This window comes from Typopeltis vanoorti, chromosome 21 (assembly GCF_054136105.1).
Source record: "Typopeltis vanoorti isolate ZY-2024b chromosome 21, IOZ_Tvanoo_1.0, whole genome shotgun sequence".
Classification (NCBI taxonomy): Eukaryota; Metazoa; Arthropoda; class Arachnida; order Uropygi; family Thelyphonidae; genus Typopeltis; species Typopeltis vanoorti.
In genome coordinates, this window is record NC_143569.1 from 101,317,448 (window position 1) to 101,342,867 (window position 25,420).

The 25,420-nt window shown below is 36.5% G+C and overlaps 1 protein-coding gene across 1 annotated transcript in view; it reads right to left on the bottom strand.

The window, feature by feature from the left end:
* The window catches only part of LOC150095153 (PP2C-like domain-containing protein CG9801), a 151,653-nt gene that overhangs the window by 38,596 nt on the left and 87,637 nt on the right, over positions 1–25,420 (bottom strand). Inside the window, exons 3-4 of the mRNA XM_090411210.1 lie at positions 24,981–25,136; positions 13,424–13,605 (exon numbers count right to left, since the gene is read on the bottom strand). Coding sequence (XP_090267336.1) covers positions 13,424–13,605; positions 24,981–25,136 — 338 coding nt within the window. The remainder of the gene's footprint in view (positions 1–13,423; positions 13,606–24,980; positions 25,137–25,420) is intronic.

Below are 25,420 nucleotides of genomic sequence, written 5' to 3' on the forward strand. Positions count from 1 at the left end.
TCAATGTGTCTACACCCACAACACACTCAGGCAATGCATTCCACTCACCAATAACTCTCCATGCAAAGAACCTACTCCTCACTCCTCTGCTCACACCCTCCTTATACAGTTTCCAGAGATGGCCTCTTGTTCTACACCTCTCTCCCATTCTATGAAAAATCTCTCGCTCCGATAGCAACCCCTGACAAGCTTATATGTCTTAATCAAATCCTCTCCCTCTCCCTATTCATGAGGCTCTGCAACTTACATTCTCTCAATCTGTACTCATACTCCACATTCCAAAGACCACTGACCACCTTCGTGAATCTTTTCTGGACCCTTTCCAACACATCCTCGTCATTATGAAAACCCAGCAACCAAATTTCTGCACAATAATAAATATGAGGCCTGATCAAGGCCTCACACAATGGCATCATAACCTCTCCATTTCTGCATGTCTGGGTCCTCCGCATCATTGCCATTATCTGATGTAATGTCTTCACAACTTGTGAAATGTATCCCCTGAATTTTAGGTCCCTTTCCAACATCACTTCTAGATCTCTCATCTCCTCTACTTCCATTGAAGTTTCCCCACCAAGTGTATACTTTGCATCCCATCATTGCTTACATAATCTCAAAACCTTACACTTTGCAACATTGAACTGACAGTTCCACTTACCTGCCCATTCATGCAATCTATTCAAGCCCTCTTGTAAGGCAATAACATCCGCTTGACTCTGCATTGCTCTCTTCCCTAGTTAAACCCATCCCAATATCATTAACATACAAACTGAACAACAATGGCCCCAAAACTGACCCCTGCAGCACACCACTAGTAACCTTTCTCTTTCAGGATACTGCACCCCCCCCTGCATATACAACTCTCTGATACCTATCCGACAGCCAGTCACCGAATAAATAATAAATTACACGATAACCACAGTAATTAACTTTAATGAAATAAAAGGTACAGATATTTCATACTAAAATTAACAGTATCATCAGTGTAAGCAATTCAAAAGAATGGAATACAAAGTACATAACAGTCGGTGGATTACGAATTAAAAACTGTTGCCGCGTGCAAGAAATTAATATTATTAATATTCGAGTTACATATGGTTACATAAGATAAGAATCACCCAAACTTTTTTTTTTGGGGGGGGGGGGGGGAGACACAATCATTCTAATTCAGATTTGGTCAATGTAAAAGGGCTTTGCAACTTTCTTTGAAAAGTTGTTCATATTTAAACTTGCATCTATGCAAGAGGCAAGTTTACTAATATATTAATATTAATGAATATTATTAATAAACAATATTAATAAATAATATTTATTAATATTAATTTCAAGCATGTCCATTCCTTTGAATTACTTGTTGTCTACACTGATGTTGTACTGTTAATTTCAATATACCTTTTATTTCATTAAAGTTAATTACTGTGGTTATCTTGTAATTTATTATTTATAGTTATGTCACAGGTACCTTTAAAGATTAGACTTATTATCCTTCACAGGGAAGAATTCACTAAACAAACAGGCGAGTTCGGAAAATTATCAATTTTACAAGGTAAGCTTCGCATTCAAATTGCCTTTCTCAAAAAATGTCGTGATATGAAAGTTATTCCTACGTTTGCTAGATTTAGAGATTTAGCAAATTTAGTCGCCTGGAGCTCACGCAATTTATATTCATGCAAGTTTTTCCTTGATACAGAACCAACTTCAAGAGCCAAAAAAGATTTAGCATCTAATATTCAATCTATTTTGGATCTTGAAAGAAGGATTTCAGCTACCCTGGATAATGAACTACTGGATATGGTTCTTCGGTTATTCAATCTATTTTGAAGAAGGATTTCAGCTACCCTGGATAATGAACAACTGGATATGGTTCTTCGTGTTTCTAAACAATCTTTAACCCGTTCTTATAAGAGACATTCCTGCAAACTGATGCAAAAATATGAATCTTTATACCATAAGCAAAAAATTACCTCTGAGAACACTCCTACTAATAAATGGATTGTGAATATTTCTGGATGCCCGTTATCTGATGCTGAAACTAGTGCATTAGCTAAAGGCCTTGACTTTGCTGTGGTACCTAAATGCATCCCATATCTTGATTTTTTGCATAACATTGAATGCAATCTGTTGGGACTTCCCAGTGAAGATATGAAGTTGCTGCTTCACTTTTTAAAAGCAAATTACCTCCATGTAATTTATCGAGTGCTGAAATCCGTGCGCTAACCTCATTAAGAAAAAATAGCAATATATCTATTTAGAAAGCTGATAAAGGAAAAGCGGTAGTGACAATGGATAAGGCTGACTATGAGAGGAAAGTAGACTGTCTTTTACAAGATACCTCGACCTATCAAGAAATCATTTTATAACCCTACAAAATGCAAAATAAACAAATAAATAAGCTGCTTGATGAAGTTGTCAGTTGGGATCAAAATACCGTAGACAAGTTGCACACTCATTTTGGAAGAACTCATTTATATGGCCTCCCAAAAATTCGTAAAGAAGGCTATCCACAGTAAGACCCATAGTAAATTGTATTGACTCTCCCACTTATAGAATTGCTGAATTTCTGTCACTTTTATTAACTGCCCATACTGGACAATCCAGATCTTTCATCAAAAATTCCACACATTTCTTTGAACAAATCAAGGATGTTCAAATACAAGAGTTGGACTTGTTAGTCAGTTTTGACATTGTTAATTTACTATATGATGATTACCCTCCTGATATTGCAAAAATTTTTGAATTTGTTATACATTCAGGATATTTCAGCTGTAAAAACAAGATCTATAAACAAGTTGAAGGTACTGCCATGGGTAGCTCCCTGTCTCCACCTTATTCTCATCCATTCATCCTGAACCCTCTCTTTGGCTTTGTTATTATTATTATTTCGGGCGACTCCAGGAGTCCTTAGACTCATCGAGGGAGGCCCTAAACATCATGTCCACACAACTATGCGATTACATTCTCACAGTATCTATCATACCTTGTTTTGAACTCGCTCACCGTCATAGCACCCACAACAGACTCTGGCAGCTTATTCCACTCATTTACCACTCTAAAAGTAAAGAACCCAGCTCTAACACCCCTGCTAACCACACTCTTGCCCAGCTTCCATAGGTGTCCCCTAGTTCTCCCACCACCAGTCCTGATCTCAAAAATATCCTCTGAATTAATCCTATAGAATCCCTTTAGCAATTTGAATGTCTCAATCATATCTCCCCTCCTCCGCCTATCAACTAGTTTCTGCAACCCACAAATCTTCAACCTGTTCTCATATGGTTCATTCCATAGACCTGTTATCATCTTAGTCACTCGCCTCTGGATCCTCTCCAGCTCCTCCCCATCAAGAAGGAACCGAGGTGACCAAATCTGGGCACAGTAGTCGAGATGAGGTCTTATCAAGGCTCGGTACAGAGGTACAATAACTTGATTGTCTCTGCTCGTCAAGGCATTTTTCAACAACCAAGTGAGTTGATGAGCTGATTTAGCTACTTTTGCAGTGTGCTCTCTAAACTTCATCTCCCTATCCACCAACACCCCCAAGACCCTGGCCTCATCAATCTCTTGGAGTACAGTTCCACCAATGTGGTATACTGCTGCTAATCTTTTCACCCCAAAATGCATAACCTTACATTTTGTCACATTAAATTGACATCCATTCTCCTTAGCCCAGAACTCCAATCTATCTAAGTCATCCTGCAAGACTTTGACATCTTCTGCATTCGCTATTGCCCTACCCAACTTTGCATCATCAGCGAACAAATGAATTGTTCCACTTAGATCCTTCCCTATATCGTTAATGAACAGATTAAACAGCAGTGGTCCAAGAACAGGACCCTGCGGCACACCACTAGTCACAGGCCGTCTTTTGGACTCTACTTCTGAATAAACTACTCTTTGATATCTCTCCATCAACCAACCACCTATCCACCTCACCAACCCTATATCGATTCCCATATGTTGTAGTTTACGGATTAGTATTCGATGTGGTATCCTGTCAAACGCCTTTGCCAGGTCCAGAAGTATCACTGTAAACCCATTTCCCTTATCCAGTTCAGCCGTCACCTTGTTATAAAACTTGAGCAAGTTACTGAAGCATGATCTACCCTTCACAAAGCCATGCTGTCCCCTGTACAGTATCTCGTTTTCATCAATCCATTCCTGTATTTTTCCCTTGACTACTTTCTCTAAGACCTTGACAACGACTCCTGATATGCTGATCGGTCGGTAATTTGCAACCGTAGTCTTGGATCCTCCTTTATGCAGCGAAACTATTTTCCCCTCTTTCCACACCTTCGGGACTAAGCCAGATCTGAGACTCAGATTAAACAACATGGTCAAGGGCACTGATAATTCTTTAGCCGCTTCACGCAAGACCCGTGCTGGTATACCATCCAATCCCACAGATGTGTTCACATTAAGGTTCTGTAATAGACTAGTCACCTCCACTTCATTCATCACTATTCCCATATAAACAAATGGTTCCTTCATTTTTTCAATGTCACCACCTGGATGATATGCTTTTGCAAAGTGCGCGCTCAGTAACTCCACTATATCGAATGATTCAGTGACCTCCTTACCATCGTCATTCCTTAAAATCATTTTACCGTGTACAGTTTTTTCTTGCTTGCAGCATATTGAAAGAACTGTTTTGGATTCTCTTTTGCTTGCAAAGCTAGTTTCCTTTCATAATCCGCTTTTGCTTTTTTTACCACACTCGTTACCTTTCTGGCCTGCACTTTATACCGTTCGTGTGCCTGCAGGTCATCCCTTTCTTTAAATTCCCTCCACAGTTGTTTCTTTTTTTGCAGCTCAAGCTTAATGGTGTTATTCATCCATTTAACCCCTACTTGTTTTACTATTCGGACCCTAGGTATACAATCAGCCATTACCTCCTGTAAATGCTCCTTGACCACTTCCCATGATCTATCGACGTCCAGCCCTTGCAGTTGTACATGCCATGGCACTGATCCAAGCAATCTCCTAAGCTTGTCATACTTGCCAGCACGGTAATTCCACATATACCCTGTCTTAATCTAAAATTCCACACCTTTAGCCACCTCCCAGGTCAAGACCTTATGATCACTCTCACCAATAGGTGGCAACATGGTCAAATTCATTACAGTCAAATTCTCAGATGCTATTACCAGGTCAAGCACTCTCACACCCCTAGTATTTTCAATTACATGCTGTCTCAGATAGTTATCCCTTAATAATTGAATAAAATCCTTTTCCTTCCTCACATGTGTCCTCTCCTCCTTCCAATCAATGTTACCATAGTTGAAATCCCCCATAATAATTACCCTCCTTCCACTCATTTCATCAATTTCCCTATGCATACTATCTCCACCATCTATTCCATCACCTGGTCTATAGCAGCACCCAACTGTATATTTTATTCTGCCAGTCTCAATCTCACACCAAATAGCCTCAAATGAGCTCCTTTCACTATCCTGCGATACAACTTCAATTCTCCTTGGCTGCAGTTCATCAGCTATCATCAATAATACCCCTCCCCCCATTTTATTCTCTCTGTCCCTCCTAAACACACTATAACCTATACATTCTATCCGACTAACTATATCTTCTTCCGTCAGCCATGTTTCACTAATGCCAATAACCTGTGGCCAGGAAGAGCCAATCAAGGCCAAAAATTCTTCCTTCTTGTTCCTAATACTCCTGGCATTAGTATACATGAAATGCAGTGATCCCTTAGTCCCACCCCTATATTGATACGTTATTCTAAATGACCCATTCCCATTTTTTGTCCTTAGTGCTGGCTTGGGTACATTATATACATTCTTACACTCATCTGTCTCACTGATGTCTGCATATCCATTCCCCCCCTCCTTGGTAGTTCTAGTTTCCCTGGTTTTGCACATCCATTTTCACTTCATTCAACAACACTCTTTCCAGTCTCCGCACACCAAGTCCATTCAAATGCACGCCATCCATCTTGTATAAGTCCTTTCCCCCTTCAAACTCATTCCACAAGTCCACAAATTCCACACCACACCATCTGCATAACCTACGCATAATGTCATTTGCAATTATAGCCCTCCTCCTAAACTCCTCTCTGTCATACCGCGGCAACAGACTAACCATTCTAACTCTGTCACTCTTTTCTTTCGCTACCTTTAACAATACTTTCGAGTCCTAGTTATGTTGATGATGTCTTTGCTATTTGGCTGCATGATGGTAGTTTACCATTCTTGGACATCCTTCTTACATGCACAGCCTCTGGTAATTTATCAACCAGTGTTTATCAGAAACCTACCTTTACTAGCAGATACATTCATCAAAGTCTGCTCAGCACACCTCTCAAAAAGTTGGTGTTATCAAGTCTTTAATTAATAGAGCACATAAAGTATGCTCCTCTTCCTCAAAGTTTACAACAAGAACTTTTCACTATGAAAACGCTAATGGAATTTAATGGTTATAACCCTAATCAAATCCAGCAGATAATCGACTCCTATGTTCCAACACCTCAGGATTCTTCAACAGACTGCAGGGTACTGATCCTTTATATTTCTGGCATCTTGGAACAGATTGGTAGAATTTTGAAGAAGTATTGCCTCATTCCCACATATTTTCCGATCAAAATTTCTCCCCTATTGCCATCTACAAAAGATAAACTGGCACCTCTTCATTAGCTGGCATTTACCAGATAAAGTATGAATGTAATCTAACATACTCTGGACAAACAGGTCGTTCTCTGGAAAAAGAATGTATGAACATCATTATTATATCGAATACATGAAACTTCAAAAGTCTGGTCTGGCACAACATAGCATTGACACTAAACACAATATCCAATGGGATAAAGCTCGTCTTCTCCATAGATGCAAGTTTAAATATGAACGCCTTTTCAAAGAAAGTTGCGAAGCCCTTTCACTTCAGCCAAATCTGAACAATTGTCTTTTTCTCTCCCAAAAGTTTGGGAGATTCTTATCTTATGTAACCATCAAAAAAATAGTTTTTAAGAATAATTTTAATAATATTGTTTATTAATATTAATTTCTAGCACGCAATAGTTTTTAATTCATAATCCACCAACTGTTATGTACTTTGTATTCCATTCCTTTGAATTGTTTGCTGTCTACACTGATGATGTACTGTTAATTTCAGTACGAAATATCTGTACCTTTTATTTCATTAAAGTTAATTACTGTGGTTATTGTGCAATTTATTATTCACAGTTACCTTTAATGATTAGCCAGTCACTGATCCAATTCAGAAATCTGTTATCCAATCCCATCTGTCTTAATTTATCTAAGAGCTTGCTGTGTGGTAGTCTATCAAAAGCCTTTGCAAAATCCAAGTCGTCATCATCATCATCATCACGAACCATGGGCTCACTGCCCGTTGGTGTCTGATGCCTCCTTCACTATCTTCTTCCACCTTTCTTTGTCCAGCGCACAGTGTCACAGTTTCTGTACACCCATTCCACACCCGTCCTTTATGTCGTCTATACATTCTCTGTATGGTCTACCTCTTCTGTTTACACCATCCATAATACCAAACATAAATATTTTTATCTTCCGGTTCGGTTCTCACTCATTCGACAGATGTGTACAAATAATTGCAGCTTCTGTTTTATAATCTTCTGCATTAGATTCTCATTTGGTTCTATCTTCTGATAGAGCTCTTCATTTGTGATTTTCTGTACCCATCCTATTCTTAGAATCTTCCTGTAACAAGTTCTTTCAAATGCCAAAATTCTTTTTCTTGATTCCTTATTTATTACCCATGTTTCAAATCCATACAGTACGCTGGTAACGATGCATGTTTCTAGTACTCTTAGTTTTGTTTGCAGGCTGATCACTTTACTTTTCCAGATGTTATCCACGACCTTCAAATTTGTTTTTCCCCTTTGCAATCCTGGTCTTTATTTCTTGTTTACAGTCCAAATTATATGTCATTTTACTTCCCAAATGGGAAAATATGGTTTCGGAGAAAGAAATGAACGAGGTGAAAAAATGTTAGAATTTGCCATGGACCACGACACGATTTGTAACACAAGATTCCAGCAAAAGGAGTGTAGAAAATGGACATGGTGATCAAATGACAGAAAAACCAAGAACATGACTGATATGATTACGATTAAAAGAAGATGGATAACAGCAGTGTCGAACTTTTCAAGGAGCAGATATAGACTCGGACCATAGTTTAGCGATTGCAAACATCAAGTTGAAATTAAAAAAGAAATATAAATCCCATCATCAGAAATAAAGAGATATGGCAAGAATAAGTGAAGCAGAAATAGGAAGAAGATACAGAACAGTGTTAGAAGAAAAACTGAAAAGTGTGGAGAAAGAAAAAAAAATTCGAATCTAAGAATGAAAAGAGTAATGAAGGCGACAGATGATGCAGTTGAAGAAACAGTACCAGAAGAGAAGATCAAGAAGAAATGGATTAGACAAGAAACACTGAAGTTAGTATACGAGAAAAGAATGTTGACGATAAGAATGGATACAGCACAACAAACAGAGGAGCAATATAGAAGAAAGTGTAATGAGGTGAAAAAACGCAGTCAGAATGGATAAGATGTAATGATTAATAGCCCAATGCAGTAATATAGAATAGTACTATGGAGAGCATAAAACAAAAGTATACAAAATGATTAGAACTTAATAGAAAGTGGCAACCAAAACAGACTGCAATTAAAGATGAAAAAGGCAAAGTATTGATGAATAAAGAAAAAATTATACAGCAGTGGAAAAGATACTGTAGTGAGTTATATGAAGAAAAACTAGATTTAGATAGCATTAGGAAACTGAAGAATTGAAGCAGATATCACCACCAGGTAATGAGCACGATATGGACATTTTAAGAGGAGAGGTAGAAAAAGCAATAGGACGGCTAAAACACAACAATAGTCCTGGTAATGATAACATCACTGGAGAAAATTAAATATGGTGGGGAAAGTATGGTTACAAATCCAAGTACACCACAGTATATGCATCTCCCCTGTCCAAGGTATTTGTCACCTTGTTAAAGTATATAAGTTAGTGAAACATGATCTCCTCTTCACAAACCCATGCTGATATTCACAGAGAATACCGCTGTTATCAACTTATTTCTGTATCCTACTTCTCACCAATCTTTCCAGTATCTTCACCACAACTCCAGATATACAGACTGGCCTATAATTTGAAGCTACAGCTTTATCACCACCTTTATGCAGTGGAACAATTTTACCCTCCTTCCACTCCCTTGGAACCTGTGCTGTTGTAAGATTTTTATTAAACATTTATAATCCTTAATCAAATTATTTGTTTTGTGATAAGTGCGTCATTGGGAGTCACTTTCTAAGAATCTAAGTGTTACTATCACTGAGGAATTCCAACATCTTTTTACACAAGTTAGAATCAAAAACATCGGTTGTGTGGCTTTGTCAGCTTTTAATACTAAGATGTATTTATTACTAATATCATTGATAGCCTTTACTTCTGCAGATATTTTATTAGAAGGGGAGATTTAGAATTAATCAAAATTACTACTGCTTTTATGTATAACACGGCTGCCACATTTTTTGAATTCTGAGACCTTTTCTATATTTTCCCATAATGTCCACCTTCAGTACATTAGTTGGTGTTAAAGCAAAGCTGAAGCCTTTAGATAAATACTACACTCAACTAGAGACAGAGTATGTGACAAGTTCACCACAACTTTATCAATGGACAAGTTTGCCTGGCAGTTTATTTTTCATCCATTAGATTTGTCAACTTCTTTTCCAAGCTGTACGTACATGTGTTTTGTGAATGATAAGCATAGAAATATTTTTGTTCATTTCGGATAATTCTACCTTAGTATTAGTAATTCTTGCCTGGAACAGTATAAACAAGTATTTTTGTAAATTAGATTACACTTCTTTGCAAAAAAAAAAAAAAAGAATAAGAAATCACTGTTGCTAGACATTTTTTTTTTTTAATGGACTGTATTTTATAAAAGTAAGAAATCACTGTTGCCACATGTTTAGAAAATACAGCACATTTAAAAATCTTTTCTTCTTCACATGCAAGTTTTCAAATTTGCATAGATCATTATCTATGCAAATTTTAAAACTTGCATGTGAAGAAGAAAAGATTTTTACTGTGATATATAACAGATTAAGCTTTGTGGTTGTTCTTGTCATATCTCATCTCCTTCTAGAAGGTTGACTACCATGAGCTTCCACCATGTACGGTTTTGTGCTTCTCTTTTACATTCTTCACAGGACAAAAAAGGTCCAGTCCTTAATATTTCCCATCCAATCTGTTCTTTGTCTCCTTCTCTTCTTTTTCCTTGTATCATTCCTTTTTCATTCCTTCTAGAAGTGTTTTTTGTAGGGATCATGCCTGTATGTGACCAAGGTAGTTGGTTTTCCTTTTCTTAATGGTTTTCAACAGAGTCCTATCTTCTCCAATCATCTCTAATATTTCTGAATTAGTTTTTAGAAATATTAGAGATTTTAGTTTTTGTGGTTGGTATCATATCATTAATGATATTACTTGAAGTATGAGTCACAATGAATAAACAAATGAATAAAAATGTTTAATTCTACTAGATTCTTATGCATTATGGCATACTTTATCAGAAATAAAATATTTTAATTAGAAAACTTATTCAAGTTTTTCTAATAAGAAACAAACTGACATTATTATGTGGCACCTCCAAGGACTCATCAAGGGAGACCACCTACTCTACAACTCTACATCTTCACCACTCAAATCCACCAACTATAGCAAACTGCATCATCATCTACACTAATGCCATCGTCCACCACCACCACTAGTATTTTCACAGATGATCACACATAGAGAGCGGTGATTAAAGTGATGGCACATATCATGCTAAGATTTCAAAACATGTTTCATTGTTGAGCTGTGCTATGAAATGCCTATAAGAATCTGATTCCCACTTTCTTAGGGTCTCATATATGGTGACCACAGGCGATTTAAAATAAGGCCTTGATATTTGTTACACTGTGTTAGAGAACCACTTCAGCAGCTTCTTTGCATTTGTGAACAAAGCTGCCAAATTCAATAAATGGTATTCATGTTAGTTGATAAAAGTACCTGTTTTTCACTAGTAGTATGAGATGCTAGGCCAGATTTGTTAGCTCACTTTTTTCTCTATGTCTTTATGTTTGTTCATGAAAATCTCTCCTGAATATTCCATTTGTCTGACAAAATGGATACTGCACATGTAGAAAATTTTATATACACTTGTCTCTAAAGTGAGGTTCTCTTTGTTGTCATTTATATCAGAAGTAGCTTAATATATGCAATCTTTTTTTAGACATGTATTTCACAGAGTGATACATTGCAATAATCAAGAACTTACTTTCCTCCCATTACATTTTTTTTTTTTTTTTAAATCAAATCTCAAACATGAGAGGCTGTAGAACTGGTAGCATACTGGTGGCATGTGAAGGCATTTCATTGTTGGTTGCAAAGATAATTCAGAAATGGTATTGAAAATTTCTCAAACTTTTCTAGTGAATTTATATTTGAATATGATTTTTTTTATTGATTTATGATAACAATTTGTTGATAAAGTAATTTTATTCCCATCAGTTCATTTTAGGAGTATATTTTACCACAGTTTTAATAACTGAACATATGAAAATAAATCAACACCTAACACTTCACAGTAGCTCTATTAAAACAGTTTTTGGATAATCCAAAGATATACCAATAAAGTATGTCTATGGGTTATCCAAAGTAGCAGTCTATGAAGATCCAACAAAAAATATAATTTATATAAGTATGTTGCAAGTTATTAAATGACAAACTGTCAGTATGACTTAAATTTAAAATTTAACAATTTCAATAAACTCTAATTTCAAATGAAAACAGGTGAGTTTAGAAAAAAACTGAGAAATGTACCCTGCTAACTACAGGTATAGTATACAACTAAGTAGATGAATTGTTCACATCTCCAAAATTGTGTTAAATTAGCTATATATATAAATTTATATACATAAATTTAGTTAACATGGGATGGATGGGAAATAAATTAATTTCATAATACGAGGGTGGTCTGAAAGGTTCTCAGCCTAACAATGAAAAAACAAATTTATAATTTCAAAACTATTTTTATTTTTCAACATAATCTCCCTTAAGGCTAATACATTCATTCCAGGGATGCTCCAGCGCCATTATCCCGGCTCTGTAGTGGTTCTCAGTAAGATCTGCAAAATACCCCTCTACAGCTGCAATCACCTCTTGATTCGAAGAAAAATGCTGACCAGCGAGAAAGAGTTTTAGTTTTGGAAGGAGGAAGCCAAAGGGAAATCGAAGTTTTAGGGAGCCAAATCTGGGGAATAGGGTGGATGTTCCAACAATTCATAGTGCAGATCCCTTAATTTTCCCATTGCCAAAACACCTTTGTGGGCAGGTGCCTTGTCCTGATGAAAAATCTTCTGAAACTGGGTCTTTTCTCGAGAATTTTTTCGTCTAGTCTGGTTTAAAAGAATGGAATAATATTCCCAGTTATTGTTTTACCCTTTTCAAGATAATTAATAAACAAAATGCTTAGCATCCCCAAACACCGATGCCATGACCTTTCCTGCTGATGGAACCGACTTTGTCTTCTTTGGCGCTGAACAACCGCCTTCTGTCCACTGTTTTAACTGCTGTTTGGATTCTGGCATGTAATGGTGAATCCAAGTCTCATCCATAGTAAAAAATCAATGCACAAAATCAGTTTTATTCTTGTTAAAATGCTCCAAGCATTGCTCAGAGATTTTTATGTGAGTGCATTTTTGATCTACTGTGAGCAAGCGTGGCACTCATCTTGCGCAAAGCTTTTTCATTTGCAATTCTTCATGCAAAATATATCCTACACGTTCTTTTGAAATGCCTATAGTCTTAGCAATTTCACGCACTTTGACTTGCTGGTAATCCAATACCATATCATACACTTGATCGATGATCTCTCGTGTTGTTACAATTTTTGGTGTGAATCATCTTCAAGGTTGGTTGTCGAAAACTAAGAACAGTGCCCATAAACTTTTACGAACTACAAATGAATTTCTTTTGGTGTTAAACCGTCTTTTACAAAGAATTTTATAACCGCATGATACTCAATTTTATCCATTTCAAGGGATACGGACAACAGTTTTGTTTCAGATAGCTGTATAAAAAAAGGTACTTAATAGAATGACTTGCAATTTCACATGGATGCTTATGGCAGATGTACCAACTTAGGAAAAAACATGCCGATAGCGTTGACATCTATGGTTGAGGCTGAGAACTTTTCAGACCACCATCATACAAATTATAAGGATCAATAAAAATAAAACAAAATGAGTAAATTATAAATTTAAATGAAACAATTTTTTTGAATTTTACATATTGTTAATTTCTTCTCAAGTAACTTTTTCACTTTAAGTCTACCTTCAACTAATTTATATGAATAAAGGCTAAGTACTTATACTAACCAGTGTTGTTTCAATTTTACCACCTTCTCGGTAAAGAGCCTTATTCAAGTAATCTACACATCCATGCACAGCACAACGAGCTGCAAGACATGACTTTTCACCCCAATTTACTCCATCTGCTAATGCTAAAATGGCACTATTTTTTCTTGCACATACCGCAAAAGCATCGGCTATGGGTTCCCCTATAAAAAAAAAAAAAAAAATAAAAAAAAATAAAAAAAATTATACATATATTCTTTCATTATAATGGGCACAACATGAATATCTTGAGTTATTATTTATATGTTATTATTAATATTATTATTATTTGGTAACCTCCATGGAGTCAATACTCATTGTGGGATGCCCACTCAACCAGCAACATGTCTACCATAGTGAGGTTTTGAAGTTATTTATACTACCAGCACTCACAACGCACTCAGGTAATGCATTCCACCCACTAACAACTCTCCACGTAAAAATTCTACTCTCACTCCCTTCTTCACCACATCTCTATAAAACTTCCAGGGAACGAGTCTCTCTCTCTCTCTTGTTCTTCCCATTTTAACATTCAATACTTTTTTATAATTTTTTTCTGTATTGATCTATAGAATCCCTTAACTAACTTGAAGGTCTCTATTATATCTCCTCTTTTCCTCCTATCCACCAACCTCTGTAATCCACATTCTCTCAAACGCTCTTCATAACCAACACTCCATAGTCCTGATATCACTTCGGTTATTCGTCTTTGGACCCTCTCTGGTGTTTCCATTTTCTTCTTAAATATTCTGCAATTGAGCAGGTTCTTCTCTTAGTAGCAAAAACTTTCCTTCCACTCTTCTCTTCTGAGCCTTCTCTTTCAAGATTGTGTACCTATCTCTATTCAGCATGTCATCTAGCACTGTTTTCCCATACTCTTCTTCTTCTGGGTCTTTTTCCGTCTATTTTTCCTTTGATGGCATCTCTGATGATTCCATTTCCTCTCAGAATATGTCTGATCCAGTTCCCTTTCTTCTTTTTATCCTCTTTAACAGACTTCTTTCTTCTTCTTCTTCTACTCTTTTTAAGACCTCTTCATTATTTATTTTATCTGTCTATTTCGTTTTTTTTTCCCTATCCTTCTCCAAATCCACATCTCAAAGCTTTCCAAAATCTTAATTTCTTCTTTCTCCGATGTCCAAGTTTCATGTACGTGGAGGGCAACACTCCACACAACATTTTATTAGTCTTTTCTTTAGGTTTCTGTCCATTTTACTTCTGAATAAATTCCATTTTCTATTAAAGGCATCTCTTCCCATCGCTATTTTTGCTTTTATGTCAATTTTACATCTTCCATCACTGCTAATCACACTTCCTAGATTAAAATAAATTTAGTTTAATCCTTTATCCCAGTGAGAGCAAACAAAGTTTGCACCTGAAAATATCTTCAGGACTGAATATGGTGTTGTACTATCTTACCTGGGTAAGTAGTACAACACCAGGCAACTCGTAGCAAAGGTTGAGCAAGCTACCAACACTCCTATCCCAGTATCTCCCATAATGCAAAACACATCTCCTTATGGATATGTATAATGTTATGCATTAAGGGATTGGCCCCTACCCAGACTAGTTTTGACTTTTATTGAGGTCTCTTCAGTGGGAGCCAGGCCCAGAGTTGGTAGCAAGGTCATCTTTACCTATAGGAGTTGCCAAAAGGTTTGCCACCTTTTTTTTTATTAAATTACTCTGGATTTAGAGAAAGATGTTGAAAGTTAATTTTTCACTAGGTTAGACTATAATAAATTTAGTTTAATCCTTTATCCCAGTGAGAGCAAACAAAGTTTGCGCTTGAAAATATCTTCAGGACTGAATATGGTGTTGTACTATCTTACTTGGGTAAGTAGGTAAGATAGTACAACACCAGGCAACTCATAGCAAAGGTGGAGCAAGCTACCAACCATCCTATCCCAGTACCTCCCATAATGCAAAACACATCTCCTTATGGTATGTATAATGTTATGCATTAAGGGATTGGCCACTACCCAGACTAATTTCGACCTTTATTGAGGTCTCTTCAGTGAGAGCTAGGCCCAGAGTTGGAGATACCAGGCAGAAGCAGTAGCAAGGTCATCTTTACCTATAGGAGTTGCCAAAAGGTTTGCCTGGGATAGGAGATTGGTAGCTTGCTCCACCTTTGCTACGAGTTGCCTGGTGTTGTACTACTTACCCAAGTAAGATAGTACAACACCTTATTCAGTCCTGAAGATATTTTCAGGCACAAACTTTGTTTGCTCTCACTGGGATAAAGGATTAAACTAAATTTATTATAATCTAACCTAGTGAAAAATTAACTTTCAACATCTTTCTCTAAATCCAGAGTAATTTAATAAAAAAAGGTGGGAAACCTTTTGGCAACTCCTATAGGTAAAGATGAACTTGCTACTGCTTCTGCCTGGTATCTCCAACTCTGAGCCTGGCTCCCACTGAAGAGACCTCAATAAAGGTTGAAACTAGTCTGGGTGGTGGCCAATCCCTTAATGCATAACATTATACATATCCATAAGGTGATGTGTTTTGCATTATGGGAGATACTGGGATAGGAGTGTTGGTATCTTGCTCCACCTTTGCTACGAGTTGCCTGGTGTTGTACTACTTACCCAGGTAAGATAGCACAACACCATATTCAGTCCTGAAGATATTTTCAGGCGCAAACTTTGTTTGCTCTCACTGGGATAAAGGATTAAACTAAATTTATTATAGTCTAACCTAGTGAAAAATTAACTTTCAACACTACCTAGATATTTAAATCTTTACTTGATTCAATTTTTCTCCATTTATTCTGATAATCATATTTGCCTCTTTCCTTGCTATTTTCATTACCTTTGTTTTTCTTATGTTAATTTTCATTCCATAATCTATACAAGATTCCAGTAATCTGTTCAACAGATGTTGTGGTCCTGTTTCAGTATTTGATAATAATGCCTTGTTATCTGCATACTATATTGCAAATATCTATCTACCTCCAATCTTTATTCCTTCTGCTGCATTCTCCAGCGCTTCTTTTAACATTGCTTCGGAATACATGTTAATCAAAATTGGTGACAGAGAACAGCCTCGTCTTATTCCTCGTCCAATGATACCTGGTTCTGTTGTACCATTTATGTCTCTCACCATGGCAGTTTGTCCCATGTATAGTGAAATAATTAGCCTTCTGTCTTTCTAATCTATACTAATATTTTCCATTATTTCCACCATCTTATCTCATTTTACAAAGTCAAACGCTTTTTCAAAATTTATATAACAGATATTAACTTCTTTATTCACTTCCAGACTTCTTTCACTTATTAATCTTAACAGTTCAATTGCATCTCTTGTTCCCTTACCCTTCCTGAAACCAAACTGATCTTCTCCAAGAAATTCTTCCACCTTAGGTGCAATTCTCCGTGTTAGGATTCTCATAAGTCAGGGATCTTCAATGCATGACCCACAGGCTAACTTGTGGCCTGCTGGCCATTTTGAAAAAATAACTATTTAACATTAAAACGGGATTAAATAAAAAATGACTTCAATGAAGCCGGCTGGCCACTAAGCTAAACTGCGGTATTTAGAATTGTAAGATGCTTTCCAGATTCACAAGGACCGCTGTGCATTTGATACTTTACATAAAATTCTATAAAAATAAATATCAACTAGACATGCTTCTTCAGCCATCTACCAGTGCCAAGCAGTACTAACATTGCAGGTAGATGGCTGAAGCAGTAATTCATTCAAGTGTGCTGTCTAGTGCCTTCCAGATACATCTCAAAAGCTCTCGATACTTCGTTATTTTCATATAAATACAAGAAAATCTCATCCACAGTCAATCAGTCAGTCATGAACAGTATGATATTCGCGTACAAGCGCACGCAGGTTCATGGTGTCAGCCATAGCCTATTGACAGACTTCTTTCATTAGCGTGAGATATATTCAGTGGATAATAACTGATAAACAGCCATTTTGGATCATTTTTTGGGTTCACCTTCCATCACTATCGCATCTAAGAGTAAAAAGCATAAATCAAGCGATTCTTATCAGGTTTTTAATGAAAAGTGGACCAATTTGTACTTTTTTGTGGCGATCGATAATAAGCCAGTGTGTTTAATTCGTCGTGAATCAGTGTCGTATCAAAAGAATACAATATAAAACGACACTATGAGACAAAGCATATGTCCAATTTTAATCACTTTCAAGGGCAGTTTCGTGTGGACAAAGTGAACAGTCTCCAAATTGATTTAAAATGCCAGCAGGGTACGTTTAAAAGGCAGAGGGAAGAGAGAGAGAAGCACGCATCAAAGTAAGTTATGTAATAGCTAAAAAAATTGCTAAAAATCAAAAGCCTTCTTGGACCGCAAGTTTGTGAAAGAGTGTCTCATCGCTGTTGGGGATATTCTGTGCCCAAATAATAAGGAAGTGTTTAAAACACCGAGATTGTCTAGGGTAACTGTAGCACGATGTGTCGAAGAACTTGCCAATGACAGTGAAGGAAGTTTATAAAAAAACGGTTGTCCGAATTTATGTCATATTCACTTGCTTTTTAGATGAGAGCACAGATGTGAAGGATACAGCACAACTGGCTATCTTTGTCCATGGGAATGATCAACAATTCACTGTCACAGAAGAACTGCTAGTGCTCGTACCTATAAAGGAAACGACAAAAGGCACTGATATTCTTGAAGCCGCCAAGAAAACGCTCCAGCGTTTCGACCTCAGCTTAACCAATCTCAAGGATGTGGTAACTGATGGTGGCCCTGCTATGGTGGGAAAGAATGAAGTGTTTGTTCCGCTGCTATGTAAAGAACCGGAACTAGAAGAAAAAGATTTCGTCCATTACCACTGTTTAATCAACCAGGAGAATTTGTGCACGAAAACTATTGGATTTGAGAATGTCATGAAAGCTATTGTGACTGTCGTCAACATTATTAGGGCAAGAGGATTGAATCATCGTCAATTCCAAGAGTCTTTGACCCAAGAGTGCGAAGCAGATCACGGCAATGTGGTTTATTATAGTGATGTACACTGGTTGAGCAGAGGGAAGGTTCTTAAGAGTCTTCGACTTAAGGAACAAAATACAGCAGTGCATGCAAATCAAGGGGAATCCGATTGCAGAATTTAACGATCCGAAGTGGATGACAGACTTTGCCTTTGTGACCGACATCTCACTGCACATGAATGACCTAAATATGCAGCTACAATCCAAAGATCAACTGGTACACACTCTGTTTGATCACATCAAAGCTTTTGTGGACAAACTCAAACTTTGGGAGGCACAACTCGCAAAAAAAGACTCAACTCATTTTCAGCTTCTTGCTGAATCCAACTGTTCGTCTCTTGATGAATATACTACAAAATTAGCCGTGTTGAGAAGCGAGTTCAAAGCGAGATTTAGTGATTTTCGTAACCAACAGTCTTTAGATTTATTTTCAATGCCATTCAGTGTCAATGCTGTCGAAATGCCATGCTCAGCACAAATGGAGCTGCTTGAACTCCAAAACAACTTTTCTTTGAGAGAAAAATTATTCAATGTGCCCTTGCTCACATTTTACAAAGACTACATTTCTGAGGATACATTCTCTAATCTTTGCCAGCATGCTTTGAAGATATGAGCTTTGTTAGGAAGCGCATACTTATGTGAGCAATTCTTCTCCATGTGAAGTCCAAGACAAGAACTCGGATTACGGACCAACATCTCGAGAATACTCTGCACATAGCGACTTCCAACATTGATGCCAACATCGACAAGCTGGTCAAGGAAAAGCATTGCCAAGTTGCCCATTGACATTGTAAAAAATGAATGTTTTCTTCATTAAATTATCTTTTTTCAAGTATTGATTGTATTTACTTATTATTATATATTTATTTACCATTATTTATTACCTACCTATGCTTTTAAAGCTGAGTTTTTTTATTTTTATAGGATTTTATATCAAGTATCAATTGCAAAGCATTCCTTGTGAATCTGGAAAGCATGTTACAATTCTAAATACTGCAGTATAGCTTAGTGGCCCGTGGGCTTCATTGAAATTTTAAATGCGGCACGCACTGTCTGAAAGGTTGAAGATCCCTGTCATAAGTATTTTTGATGTATGGAAAACGAGGCTTATTGTTCTAAAAATCCTTGCAGTTCACTGCATTACTTTTCTTTGGTATAGGTATAAATATTAAGGTCATAAAATCTTTTGGTAATTCTCCTTTGTTATAAATTAAATTTATTATTTTGGTTAGTTCTTCATTTCCTTTCTTCTGAAGTTGTTTCAGGAATTCTGCAGGTATTTCATCTAATGGCCATTTCTGCTTCTGTCTTCAAAATCTCTGGGCCTAGATCATCTTCATATCTTCTAATGGCAATGCATTTGGTCTATTTTCCTTGCCATATAGATCTTCAATGTATTCTTTCCATCTCATTAGGAAATCTTCTTCAGTTATGATTTTCCCATTCTTATTTTATATACCTCTAGCTCGAATTCCATTTCTCTTGTAATTCATGCTTCTTGCTTTTTCATACAAAAGATCATACCTTCCCACTCTCATAATTTTCCATTTCTTCACATTGTTTTTTAAGCCAATCTTCTCCACTTCCCTTCTCAATTTGTTATTCAGGGTTTCTATATTGCATTTTCCCTTCTGGGGTGCCTTTATTTTTCCATTTTCTTCTTTCTTCCATTAAAGAAATCATCTTATTAGTAATCTAAGTTTTTTTTTATTCTTTTAGCTCTTACATATCTAATTTCTTTTTTTTTGCAATCTGCTTTATTTTCTCTTTAACTTGTTCCCATTTCTTTTCTGGATCTTCAGTTTTGACAAAACTTGTTTCCTCTAATTCTTTCTCCAATTTATTTCCAAATTTCTTGGTATCATTTAATTTCTATATGTGGTCTGACTGATGCCTTATATTGATGCGCCACCACCTCCTTATCCCTACATGTCAATGTAGTTTTTATTATAACAGCAATACGATGTGCAGTCTTTGCAACACTTGTGATGTGTCCTTGAACTTCAGTCCACTGTCCACCATCACTCCAAAATCCCAAATCTCATCCAATTCCTGAAGTAGCTCCACCAATACAGTATGTAGCCTTATATCTCTGTATCCCAAAGTGTATTTATTACCTTGCATTTATTAACATTAAAACTGCAACCGCACTCATTTGTCCAAGCTAAAGGTCTATTCAAATCTTCCTGTAGAGAATTAACATCAGCATTACTCCTTATAATTCTGCCTAACTTTACATCATCGCCAAACATGTCAAAATCCCCAGTCAACCCACATGAAATATCATTAAACAAACAAGTTAAACAGTAGAGGGGCCCAAGAACAGAACCCTGAGGCATGCCACTGGTCACCTTCCTTTTCTGAGACAATCTCCAATCCATCTAACCAATATACTATCTATTCCTATCCTCTGCATCTTGTACACCAACTTATCATGTGGTAATCTATTGAATGCTTTTGCAAAGTCCAATAATATCACTGTATATGACTCTCCCTTATCCAACACATTTGTCACCTTATCATAAAACATAAGCAGATTGCTCAAACAAGACCTGCCCTTCACAAACCCATGCTGACCATCATAGAGAATCTTATATTCATCAACCTATCCTGTATTCTATTTCTCTAATTTTTCCAAAACTCTAATCACAACTGCAGATGTACAGACCAGTCTATAATTGGAAGCTTCTGTTCTCAAACCATGCTTATGGAGAAGTATTATTTTGTCTTCTTTCCACACTTTAGGAACTTTACCCACTGCAAGACCTCTCATTAAATAACCATGACAAGGGCATGGCTAACTCTTTTGCACATTCTTTAAAAATACTTAGTGATATGTCATCCATTCCCACAGCCTTATTAACATTGAACCTGAGCAACACTTGATATACCTCTAATTCTTTCATCTTTAATTCTCACCTCCCTTCTATATGTTGCACAGCATCATTCACACCACTATGATATATACTGATGAAGTGTTCATTAAATAACACCACTATATCATTTGCTATGGTTACTCTGCTACCATAGCTATCCACCAGCATCAACCTACCATAATTATTTTTCCTCTTGCTTGCCACATAGCAGAAAAATTCCCTTGGATTAGCTTTGACCTGACTGGTCAATCTCCTCTCATATTCTACTTTTTCTTTTTTAACCATGCTTATCACTTTCCTGGCCTGCACTTTATATTCTTCATGCATCTTCACTGCAAATTGTCTTATACTTTCTCTGTAACAACTTCTTTTTGTAACAAGCAATGTGTAACTGCATACTATCTATTTACATACTCTTGGTATGCAGTTACACATTGCTTGTTTTAGATACTGCCTTATCATTTCCCATGCACTGTCAACATCTTTTCTACACAATTCATCAACCCCAATGTATTGATGCTAGTTGACTATGGAGCTTATGATAATCACTCACCTTAGAGTTCCACATATAGACCTCCTTAACAACTTTTTTCTGTTTGACTATCTTCCAAACCAATACCTCATGATTGCTTTCACCAACAGGTAGCAGTGTTGATACCTCATTCACAACTACATCCTGTGAAGATATCACACCACTAAACGTCATGTTGCTTCCATCACATGCTGCTTTAAATAGTTATCCTACAGAAACTTAACAAATTCACTCTCCTTGTAACTATGCACTCTCTTCTTAACAATTCACATTTCTATAATTAAATCACCCATTAGGATCATCTTCCTTCTACATGTCCAATTAATTTGTCTAAATACTTCACAATCAACACTCCACATTCCCTGGCCTATAACAGCATCCTATTAGATCTACTATTCTACTGATCTCAACCAAACAGCTTCAAAATCTTCACACATACTATTATTTTCTACTTTGACTCTTGAAGGACAATTCCTCTGCTACTATTAACAATATTCCCCCTCCTCTATGAATCTTCTTATCCTTTCGGAAAATTCTATATCCTACCATTTCAAGTTCTGACAGTATATCATCCTCAATCAACCAAGTTTCACTCATGCCAATTATTTTTGGGCATATTGATTCAATCAATGCTACAAGCCCTTCCTCTCTATTTCTGAAACTCCCTAGATTAGTATACAAGCATAACAATTCTCCACTCTTTGAAGCCATCCCATCAACACAATCACTCTTTACTCTCTCTCTCTACTATAGTGAACTTCTCTCTTCATTCTGACCATTCCTGTTTCCCTGATCCTCACTTTGATTTTCATTTATATTCTTATGATCCCTACCATTTTGCACTGCATCACTTTACTCTGCTATAATCACTCCCCTTTTATATCCATCCTGTTCCTCCTTCTGCAACCTGCTTCTCAACTTCTCTCTGACTCTTAGTGGTACTAATTTTGTATTGACCCTGTGCACACTTATTAAACAACAATCACTCCAAATGACCAACAGCAAAGCCATTCAAATGCATTCCATCAGCTTTGAACCATTCTAACTTCCCTTCAAATTCATCCCATACATTTCACATTCTTTGTCCCACTCAAGTCGTTTTTGCTCACCGCTAATTCTGATGCCACTTCCTTCATTCTATACAAAGCATCTAACATTCGTTTATACCACCTGTAAAACATGTCTTATGCACTATATTATATTATAACATATTATTACTAAGATGAAAAACCAAACGGCTATTTTTTCTGGCGAGGTTGATAAGTAAAGGGGATAAAAATCCCTTATTGTTTTTCAGCCAGTATGCGAAACTTTAAGATCGAAAACTACGATCTAAACGTTTCATGCCGACGAACTGTCAGCGGATCCAAGCGTAAGTGACCACTTGGTAGTGCCACACCAAGGCAACTCGATGCAAAGGTGGAGCAAGCTCCCTCACTATTCTTGATATTTTCTCATAATGTAAAAATACACAACTCCTAGGAGATGTAGTACTGCTTTACATTATGAGGAGAGGTCACTACCCAGACCGGCTTCAACCTTTTTTGAGGTCTCATCAGTGAGTAGCTAGACCTAGATGATATCAAAGTTTAAGTGAAAAGAACTTGCATACCTTCGCTATATGAATGCCAGAAAGGTGTGCCACTATATTATATTATAACATATTATTACTGAGATGAAAAACCAAACAGCTATTTTTTCTGGCGAGGTTGATAAGTAAAAGGGATAAAAATCCCTTATTGTTTTTCAGCCAGTATGCGAAACTCTAAGATCGAAAACTACGATCTAAACGTTTCATGCCAACGAATTGTCGGCGGATCCAAGCATAAGTGACCACTTGGTAGTGCCACACCATGGTTTTTCATCTTAGTAATAATATGTTATAATATAGTGGCACACCTTTCTGGCATTCGTATAGCAAAGGTATGCAAATTCTTTTCACTTAAACTTTGATATCATCTAGGTCTAGCTACTCACTGATGAGACCTCAAAAAAGGTTGAAACCGGTCTGGGTAGTGATCTCTCCTCATAATGTAAAGCAGTACTACATCTCCTAGGAGTTGTGTATTTTTACATTATGAGAAAATATCAAGAATAGTGAGGGAGCTTGCTCCACCTTTGCATCGAGTTGCCTTGGTGTGGCACTACCAAGTGGTCACTTACGCTTGGATCCGCTGACAGTTCGTCGGCATGAAACGTTTAGATCGTAGTTTTCGATCTTAAAGTTTCGCATACTGGCTGAAAAACAATAAGGGATTTTTATCCCCTTTACTTATCAACCTCGCCAGAAAAAACAGCCGTTTGGTTTTTCATGTCTTATGCACTTTATCCTTTACCACACCTTTAATGATCGAGTCACCATATAAAGCAACCTATCATCCTTAAATATTTGCTTCTTATTAACTTCATTGTCATTTACACCAGTTATGCTCTTCTTTAAATGTTCGATTTCCTCCTCCATACATTTAATTTGACTCTTCATTTTTATTAACTCTTGCCTAAGCTCTTCCACGTCACTTCTATTATTAACATCGCAAGCACTCCCATCCATTTCCTGATTATTCCAGGTATGTCCTAGCCTTTAACACTCCATAAATTTGTAATGTTTTTGGATGCATACATGAAGCAATTGTTGCATATTGTCCACTGCGAAAAGTCCAGGGAAAAACTTGATCTCTGAGTTGAAACCTTCTGCACTGCTGACTTACACTTCTTTTCTGCTACTGCCACCATTTTAACATTAACAAGCACTTCCATGTTAATCAAGATAAAAACAAAATCTAATACTTTTTGAATAACAATACCACAGTACAATGATTGTATCCAGTCTGGCTATCACACAACAGCACTATTACACAAATCTACACAATATAATTTAAGGGAAAAAAAAAACACTTTCTTGTAACACCATTCAAATACACTGCTACTTCTTGTTGAAACATTAGCAACCCCTAAATTTCATAACAATTAACAAAGAAATTTATATCACCTGAGAAAGTATTTCGTTTCATAAATTATTCATAATTTATATTTATTACTTGCTTACAGACTTAGCGGTACAGAATTTATTTTTATTTTTTGGTTAGAAGGCAATGGAATTTTTTTTAATTCCATTGCTTTCTAAAGCAGGATGTTTTGATATGAAAGAGGATTTGGTCTCACCTGCATTCTCTCTAGTTACTGGATGACATTCATAAAGAGTAGTTGCAATGCCATATGCATAGTCAGTTGGTCTATGCCAGTTTTTGATTCCTGCAACTTCATCTCCATCCACAAAAACCTTATTCACATAAGCATCTTTAGACATATATTCTGGTTCTAAAATAATAAACAAAAAGCAATTTCAGTTGATCTATATAGCTAAAAAGGTATCTACATCACAGACACATGTCATTCTCTTAATATTAGTAGAGATGGAATTTTCAATAAGATCTGTTTCATGCAATTATCATTTAACATGCTAAAATACCAAAACATGATCAGTGAATTAAGTACTAACTAAAGATCCCCTCCTCCCTTAAACTTTTCTATTTCAAATTCTGGATCAAATGAAAACTACAAAATGACAGGAGTCAGGAATCACAATAACAGAAAAATCAAGT